Source organism: Saccostrea cucullata, unplaced genomic scaffold (genome assembly GCF_032062105.1).
Source record: "Saccostrea cucullata isolate Sc308-1 unplaced genomic scaffold, CSIRO_AGI_Scuc_v1 ctg46, whole genome shotgun sequence".
NCBI classification, from domain to species: Eukaryota; Metazoa; Mollusca; class Bivalvia; order Ostreida; family Ostreidae; genus Saccostrea; species Saccostrea cuccullata.
The window spans coordinates 188,736-198,757 of record NW_026935190.1 but is presented as its reverse complement, the minus strand read 5'-3'; the positions used below and the strand labels follow the sequence as shown (position 1 = coordinate 198,757).

Below are 10,022 nucleotides of genomic sequence, written 5' to 3'. Positions count from 1 at the left end.
CTGCCTCCTTACACAATCCTATCAGTACTGAAGCAGGACAAAGGTAAGATGATATAATATATAACTTTACATTTGACTTGCATCATCATGTCAGAATTTTAATGAATACTATAAATTTACCTCCTAAATGAAAGAGAGAGTAATAATAGCTGCTGACAGTTACCATCCAGAAAGCTGTTTGTCTTGTAACTTGGTTGTCAACTGACAGCCTAACAGAGGCTTCAAGGATATGCTATCCATTATAAAATTTTCGACATTTAATGCACAGTGAATACCACTGAAACCATGCTATTAGCTCTCAGTATTCAATTTCTTCTGATTTTTCGAACTACATCGACAGATTCAGCAAATATTAAAAACGAAACATTGGCGTTAAAGTTTTTGATTGATCATGACCAATCCTTTGGAATGCTTTGGAACATATTCTACAAATCTGTTTGGGAATATGTGACGAATGTTAATGAACCCAATAAAAAAGACATGGTGAGTACAATGAAAACAGTAGGTAGGTTGCAAATTAGTGAAAATTATGAATAAAATAAAAGCCGAAAACACAAATTATCTTTATATTTCGATGAAAGTTTCCAAAAAGCAAATACCCTTCCTTCTTTTCATTTATGTCTCTTTTGTGAACTATAAAAGTTGTCATTTTTTGTGCTTTGGTGATTTATTTATTATAATTATTCTTCGAATTGTTTTTTTAGTTCATACTGCTTTTGCGATTCGGAAAAAAATTAATACCTGTATTCTAAATCCTATAATGCAAAAGAATTCAATCTCTTAATAATTGATACTTTTCTTCTTTTTTTAATTTCAGAACGAAAAATCCGTGCAATTATTTAAATTTGACAAAGAGGCGGCTGAATATGCAGGAATGTTTGCATACAAAAACTTCACGAACACAACTATGAAACGACAGTTCATCAAAGTTATAGAGAGAGCTGGGTTATATACAATCAACGATTCAACACTTTTAGATAAGGTATTACAATCTTTAAAAATGAGGTTATAAAAATCGATGTTTCAGTAATATCTAGAAGGAAAAAAAATCTAAAAAATCAGAAGATCAACAAAATATCTTAAGCATTTGTATAAGATAAAACATTAAATAAATGATTCTGTAGCTCCTAATTTCGCATTCATGTCGGTTATAATGATAACTCTATGTCTAATGTTTTAGATGCATAAAAACACAGTAACTTGCAATTAATTACTTTACTATGTACCAAGAATTCTAAAAGGCAAAAGAGAAAAACAAAATGCTGTTTTGTAAAACTGCCCGAAGTTGAAAACAAAATTTAAAATGATTTACAATTTTTAAGTATAACACGAACACCTTGAAACATGAAAGATTGACTTAAGTTCCACTGAGATGTAAGCATTATCTATGAAACGGTCACACTCGCCATAAGCTCATTAACTTGATTGGATGAAATGTAAAATCCTTAACAAATCAGTATCAAACATATGTAAATGGCTAAGCATTTTTAAAATAAAAATGGCTGTCGACGTTTCAATTGATGACAGGTTGTTTTTTCAAATAGGTCATTGTAACGACTCAGGCATATGTTGAATTTTGACATTAAACGAGATTTTTGATACCATTGTGACATCAATTTTTTATTCTATGCCTATATTTCAAGTTGAAGATTTTGGTTAGATTCCTATCATATGCTTTCAGTAAGGCCTTTTTCAATACAGAGCTATGGTCAAGACTACAAATATTTACTTAATTTCTGTGATAATGCTTCTCGAAATGGCTGGTTATATTTAAAGGTCATTGAATATTTTCAAGTTTGGGGTGGGGAGGAAAAGGAGCTGGGGTAGTGAAACAAAGATACATGTTTAAAAATAAATGTAAATTAAAAAATAAAATTGTTCACAGGTTATAATTTGATTGCTAGCTTTTTAATTGGTTAAAAGAGTTTTTTTTTAATAATCGGACGGTCAAAAAAGATTTGAACAGGTATTTTTTGATTGTTTTCCTTTTTAGATAACAAGGACAAAAACAGAGATTAGAAACTTACAAAGTAATGCTATCTACTGTCTGCCCCGGGAACACTGTCTCTACCGTGCAGGTATGAGATCATAATTTTTTTTTTATATCGATCACTTCTCCGTTATCTTCACCATTTTCATGTTGTTATTTTTAGAAAAATGGATGTATACTTATTATCTTAACATATATGGAGCAATATGATAGTTGGTATGGCATGTTTGATAGTTGGTTTTGCATTTTTTTTTCATATAACTGACAATCAACAGGACTGGAGAAAATCATGTCCAAAAGTAGATCACATGATGAACTCCTGGCAGTATGGGAGGGCTGGCACCACATGGCGGGAAGGAGTGTTAAAGACGATTTCATAAAACTCACCAAGTTAATGAACAAAGCTGTAAAATATAAAGGTAAGGTAAATAATTTCATGGCATATTTAAACTAACCATGGACTCTTAAGGACAGATGATACAAGCAAATTTTTTCTTTCGAATAGATTTAATATCATGTCACAAGATTAGAAAAGTGGATAATTTATAGCATTTTTTCTCCTAAGAACTGGAAAATGAAATAGACTTGGAAAATATTACTAACATTTCAATAAAAAATATATATATAGATAACTAACACTCAGTAAAGGTTTACAGGTTAAAACAAATTTCAGAATATGTTACCTTGGTGCTAAAAGTGTAATATAAAGTTTAGAAAAATATACCAAGCCGGATGAATTTTATTAAGAAAAGCAAAATGGTAAAAATCAGCCTATGTTTTATTGCTGATTTTTTGTCATTTTGTATTTACTCATAAAATTCACCTGGCTTGGTATATTTTTCTAAAGTTTAAATTACACTTTTTGCACCAAGGTAACATATTCTCAAATTTGTTTTCGTCTGTAAACCTTTACTGAGTGTGTTTCGTCCATATTTGTAATTATATTGAAATTATATTGAAATTATATTGAAATATTACTAATATTTTCCAAGTCTATTTCATTTTCCAGTTCTTAGAAGAAAAAATTCTAAGAATTAGCCACTTTTCTAAACTTCTGATATGATATTAAGTCTCTTCCAAAGAAAAAAATTGTTTGTATCATCTGTCCTTAGGAAAGATATTTTAAAATGCTCCACAGCAGACAGGTTCATATTTCTGAAATAATGACTTCATATTTCAATGGCAAACATTTGCATTAATAATAATCTTTTTATCTTGAGTTACTTGTAGAAGTTACGTAAGAGGTTAATTAGTGAAATAATTTGTTTTTAACATTAATTTTCTTACCATTCCATCCATGAATATTTTATAAACGTCACTGGTAAAGAAGGAATTAATAATTCTTCTCCGTTGTTTAAATATCATAAGGTGTTCTCTTTTATAAAATTAAAGCCAAATTAAAGCACAAAATTGGCAGCAAAATTATTAAATGTTAAAGCTTAATTTATCGAATACCAAATTTTTATAAGAGAGTATTCAATAGTTCATCAGATTTATATAATAGTTTTTTTGTAGGTAGATATATTTTCATGTATTAAAGATTATACCACAAGCAAGTTTTTAAAATTTCTCATTCGTAACAGTTACCTTGATATTTTTTAAATATATCTTTCAATAAAATTCTAATCCGGAAATTCTTATGTGTAAAATGTTATATCGGACTCCTGAAAATGGTCCCTAAGGCTTTCAAGTTATCTAACATCCAATATTTTTAAAACTATTCAACAATGTTATAGAATTATTCAATTTTCACCAAATTATCTGGTTTTGCCAAACATAGATGTGTTTCACTCTAACTAAACATATATTTTACTTTTTTCGGGAAAGAGATACTTATTCAATCAAAAATATTTGAAAGAACTTTATTCGATAAAAACCAATATTTGTTCCCCCCCCCCCCCAAATCAAACTTTGACGGAGAAATATTTAATTATGTTCTTAAACAGGGAAATATATGCTGACTTCGAAACACTGAAAATTTTCATTAGCAATGACGTCATATGTTTGAAATGACGTCACGAAAATGACTTAAATTTAAAATTTCTATGATATGTACAGAAAAATGTATATTTTACGTCGATATTTTGAGTAAAAGTCACCGAGCGCAGATCTGATCAGGCTCAATATTTTGATAATATGTGTAGAATGATAATATCCATGAAATATGTAAATATCGTTCCTGAGCAAACTTGCGCTCTATAAATTTTAAGGCTAAAATTGCTGAAATTTTGTCCATTTTGTCTTCTTTATAAAAAATATATAATCGAACTAGTTTGTGACGTCATAAAACAAAAATTGTCAATAAACTACTTTGAAACTATAATATGATATGTTATTAATTTATATTTCTCATACAATTTATAAAATTCAGCACATTTCAAATTTTTCAAATTTGACTTTTGTGGGGGCAAAGATATGCAGTATACCGCATATAGTTCTTTGGAAGAAATAAAAAGTGTATGTGTTATTTATCTTGAGAATAATAAGAAAATTCATGAATAGGTCTTTTAAGTATTTTGTTTTGTATTTTAGATAAGAATTGTGTGAAATGCTCAAACATATGAATGCTACTTAAATAATTCACATTGTACATATATCATCAACCTAGTGGATTTCATTCAAGGCTACGACGACGTTGGAGAATGGTGGGCATCCTTTTACGAAATGGAATACTTCGAGAACGACATTGCACGTTTGTTTAAAGAGCTGGAACCATTGTATCTGGAACTCCATGCTTACATACGTAAGCAGCTACTTAGGCAATATGAGAAGGATATATTTCCACTGTCTGGTCATATCCCAGCTCATTTACTAGGTGCGTGTTGCTTCTTGTGAAGATTTTTTAAGCAATCTCAAATGATTACTTTGGCAAATACCACTGATGAGCCCAAATATGTTACAGTAAACAGCTATTTTAACAGCTATTTTAACCAAAAATATGAAAAAATTATTTGATTATTTTTCAAATCAAGAAATTTAAAGAATTATGGAGATGAGAAGCGATGAATTACCTTTGATAACTAATTGATGAAATTAACTAGTCGTACTTCATGTTTGTGATTTCATTTATCAGGTTCTCTTGACAGTGGCAAACTGGAAACGATTTACCAACTTATAGAGCCCTTTCCAAATATAAGCAGGGTGGATATAACAAAGAAAATGCAGAAAGGGGTAAGGGAATTTTATTTTTTTTGAAAAGCAAACGAAAAATGAAATTCAATTTTCAACAACATTAATGTATTAATGCAGGTTAAAATTATATGCATTTAAAGTGTAAGCAAACATATGTATCCGATCTATGGTTTCAATAAAACATCTGATGAATATTTAAAACTTGCTCTTGTTTTTGAACAGCAGTTTAATATTACCCTATTGTATCGGATCGCAGAGGACTTTTATACCTCACTAGGTTTTGAACCAATGGATGATGAATTCTGGGAGAATTCAATGTTTGTCAAACCAACAGACAAACACGTATTTTGTAATCCTTCATCGTGGGACTTCGGTGATGGTAAAGATTTTAGGTGTGTTGTTGATAAATTCTAATTAAAATAGGCATATAAATTATCAACTAAACCTTGATTCATAACAGGCGGTCAAAATCAACATTCAGATAATGGGCCGCCAAAAGAAGTCTACGTACAGAGGATACATGTAAACTGATTATTATCCTTTTGATTTTGTTTGTCACTGAAAGAATAAAGGCTTGTACCAGGGTAGACGAGGAGAACCTAATTATGGCACATCATGAGGTCGGCCATATTGTCTATTACCAAAGTTACAAACTTCAGGATACCATATTCAGGAATGGCGCTAATCCTGGTAAGTATTTCTTACGAATGCCATCATTGTCTATTGGTTTCTCTAATTTTGACTAGTCATTTGATATCCACCATCACTGGACACTAATGATTATATGTTTTGGCTTTTATTTTTTCAAATAAAGCGTTCCATGACGGAGTTGCTGGGCTGGCAGCTTTGTCTGTGAACACACCAGAGCACCTTCACAAAATTGGTTTTACTGAAACAGTTATAGAAGATCCAGGTAACTGAATTCAATTCTAAGAAAATTCTTGATTTATGTGAAATATCTGATGATAAAGAACAGTATTCAAGATCAAAAGTCCATAAAACAATACAAAATAAGAACAGAGTAAACACGGACCTCAAAAACATCAGAAGTGGGATCAGGTGCCATGGAAGAGTGAGCATCCCCAGCAGATCGGTCACATCCGCCGTGTGCTCTCGTCATGATCGGAAAATAACGGAAAAATCCGTCGTCAATTCAAAGTATAAATAATGGACTAACAATAAGTATGTAAAACATAACACTTAAATATTCTTACTAAATAGGAAATATATACGGAGTCCATGGCGGGGTCCACAGGGGATGCTTACTCCTCCATGGCTACTAATCCAACCTCTGATGTTTTTGGAGGCCCGTATTTGCTTTGTTCCATACCTGTATTTTTATAATGGACTTTGAGCTTGAATACTCTTCATTTTCTCCATATTCTATTGTTTTTTATTATCAACTCGATCAACGACAGTTCAGTGTTTAACTCAAGATGAAATGCAACGACGTTTTTTGCAGAAAGAGATATAAACTATCTGATGAAATTGGCGTTAGAAAAAGTAGCGCTTTTACCCTATGCATATGCAATCGAATATTGGCGATGGAGTGTATTCAGGGAACAATTACCTCCCTCGGAATACAACAAGAAATGGTGGGACTTCAGGTACTACGATGTATTATCATATCAATTAAAATTGTAAGAAATGTATTTCATTTCAAGGAAGAACAAGAATTCCCTATGCACAGGATTTATGATCAGATTTGATTAAGAGTGTTGAATGTTTTGTTCTCAGATGCCGTTATCAGGGAATTTCCCCGCCAGTTAAACGAACAAAGGAAGATTTTGATCCTGGTGCTGTGCATCATGTTGCCACCAATCAACCCTTCATTAAGTATGTTATACTTATATATTTTATACCACATTGAAAAGCTTGAGGATTTTGGGAAAAAATCTTAAAAGCCTCCTCGCAACTGCTTTTGGAACTACTTATTATAGAATATTCAGTCTGAAAAAGACATGAATTAGCAAAACACGGTATCATTATTATCTTAATACAAATGTATAATGTGTAATTTTTGCAGGCATTTCATTAGTGTGATAATACAGTTTCAATGGCATGAGGCACTGTGTAAAGTAGCGGACCATAAAGGACCCTTACATAGGTGTAACCTGTATGGAAGTAGAACAGCTGGGCATATTCTGAAGTAATAATTTAAAGTCATATAGCTCATTGCAGGATTTTGAGATTTTTTGAAATATTTCAACATGTTCAGATCAACTTCAAAATAATGTTTGCTTGCATTCTCCCGACTTATGATGATAAAATTAAGTCGGTGGGAAGGTTTTAAAAAGAAATTTTAAATTTAATGTTAAATTATCAAAATCTATTTTCCTGACTGGATAAAAAAACTTGCTTCTTGAAGGTTAAAAAAGTTATGAATTGGGCCATTTTTAGGCAAATTGAGGACAACCAAAAATTTTTTTTTAATTTTGGTCTCATATATACGCATTGTAAGTTTGAATTATCTTATGCAAAATTTAAAAAATCTTAATCTAAGGTTTTCAGGCTTGGTAGCGCAACTTTTAAAATCCTTTCATCTTTGGAGAGAAATGAAATAAACATATTTTCAATATTAAATTGAAATCATATGCGTTTTCAATAGTAAAAAAGGAATCAAAAGATTACTTTGTTTTTAGATGGGTATAACATTAATTTTATTTAGTTATTTGAAGAGTACGATGAAGAACTGATTAAGGCAGCAATTGCTGAAAATAAGAATGTAAAAGGAAACACTGGTTTATGAAATATAGAGTAGTCCTTGTTTCTTAACAGAAGGTTATCAACACATGAGGCATAGAATAAGGTCATGATCGATAGACCTAGATATCCAAGGAAAAATGATATTTGGCGAAAATGGGTTATAAAGGATATAAACTTTAATTGTTTGATACTTACCTTAACAGAATTTCATTAACCTTTTATTTCATTTATATCATTCAATGATTTATGCTGTATCATTATCTGTCTGTTTATCTGTCTGAAGAAAAGCCCTCGGCATGGGATCATCTAAACCATGGCAGAATGTGATGCGTGTTGTGACAGGACAGAGACGAATGAGTGTCAAACCATTGATGAAATACTTCAGTCCTCTTGTGATGTGGCTGAGGGAGCAAAATAAGGAGGAGAATATAGGCTGGGCGAGGTCCTGTCCCTCCATTACACCCACATCTCAGACATCAACTCCGCTAGATCACCCGGACAAGTACATGTAAGTATTGATTGGATTTGAACACATTATATTGGGAACTTCATTTGAAATGGACACAAGTTAGAATAATTAAGTGTTCATGAAAAACTTGAAATACGAGTATTATGAACTGAAACAGTGTTTCTTACCTTTGGCATAGTGGTAAGAATATCTAAAAGTTGATACACATATGAGAAACCAGGCAAAAAACTGTTTGAAATTTATTGACGAAATATGTTTAAAAATCCGTTCTGTAGTTTATTTAAAAACACCTTTTTAGCCATTTCATGTAAAATAACCCAAGTGCTTTTAATGATCTTTTTTTTCATTGTAGACGCTATTTTCACTTGATCCCTCCACTACAAAAGAATCGAATAAGATGACTAAAGCTGTTCAGGTAAATAAAATAGGCCATTACCTGTATAAAAAGTATCATAAATAGTTCTGGTTCATAGAAAAGAGTTTAAAAATGTATAAAATTCATTAAACATACATGTTTTAATTATATTTTTAAAATTAATTTAGTTAAAGGGTATATTAATGATCTTCCTACTCTTTGAACACAGGTCACTGAAGGACTAATCTGTATATAGTGAAGAAAAAGGGCAAGGCATCGTGTCATATCATTTAACATCAGTTTTTTATATTTATTTTGTATTAACGTTTCCATTTGTTTTATTAAATTGGTTTGTTACTTTAGTTTTTTTTTTCTATTCAAGGTCAGCAATTATTGACTGAAAAGTTAAATGGTAAAACATTGAATATACATGTATCGGTATCTTTGATGGTTTTTTCATGAATTGGGTGAAATTCTTTAAAATTAAATTCATTGACTACTACTACTATTACTATTACATAAATATTTGAAATAAATCAAATATTTAACAGACTTAACTAATTAATAAATTTAAAGTTAATACTTAATGCAAGGCTCAATGTATAATGAAATATAAGGAATATGGTTTTTTAGTGTATGTAATTTTTTTTATGAGATTCGATATTTAATTTAAAATTTAAAAAAGTCAAGGAATGAATTTAATAGTTACCCATTTTATACAGTATAAACTGGGTTGGGGCAGTTTACGCTTTATAAACCGCGAAGCGGTTTATAAAAAAGCGTAAACTGTTCCAACCCAGTTTATACCGTATAAAATGGGTAGCTATTAAATTCATTGCTTATAATTTAATTTTCATTCATTTGATGTAAGAAAAAAAGATGATTGTGCTAACAAAATGACTTCGGTTTGTACAAAATTTGAATGTAACGTCAGGCGGATTGATACGTTTTTGAAGCAAATCATTGTGACGTAGGCAACCCATTTTATACGATATAAAGTAAATTTTTTATCCAATCAAATACAGCGTTACAACCAGAATTAAATTATTATAAAATGTACCAGAAAGTGTTTGTCTGATATGTTTTATCGAATCTCAGTAAATAAATATTATTTGTATTAGGTTCATATATCGAAATTAAAACTTTTATTTTATTAAAACATTAAAGTACATATAAAAAAATTTGCCGTAAGGTGTACCGAAGTTGCACTGAAAATGACCGTATTTTGGTCTAAAAAATAAAGGATTGCTTTTATTGTAATCTTAGTAATAATAATAATAAAGTCAACTGCTCAACTTTTCTGGATTTTTTAAAGTTTAAAATTGTGAATATTAACATATCAAGTGTCCATTATATACCCAGCAGGCACA

The 10,022-nt window shown here is 30.5% G+C and overlaps 1 protein-coding gene across 1 annotated transcript; it reads left to right on the top strand.

The window, feature by feature from the left end:
- Positions 1-226: 226 nt before the first annotated feature.
- LOC134242153 (angiotensin-converting enzyme-like) lies at positions 227-9,014 on the top strand. Its single transcript, XM_062724197.1, has 15 exons — positions 227-483; positions 818-982; positions 1,994-2,078; positions 2,266-2,409; positions 4,614-4,805; positions 5,064-5,161; positions 5,345-5,514; positions 5,688-5,812; positions 5,937-6,035; positions 6,585-6,729; positions 6,860-6,958; positions 7,149-7,271; positions 8,112-8,336; positions 8,650-8,712; positions 8,882-9,014. Exons 1-14 carry the CDS (start codon positions 286-288, stop codon positions 8,696-8,698), a joined length of 1,917 nt encoding a protein of 638 aa, XP_062580181.1. The 5' UTR covers positions 227-285; the 3' UTR covers positions 8,699-8,712; positions 8,882-9,014.
- The last annotated feature ends 1,008 nt before the right edge of the window (positions 9,015-10,022 follow it).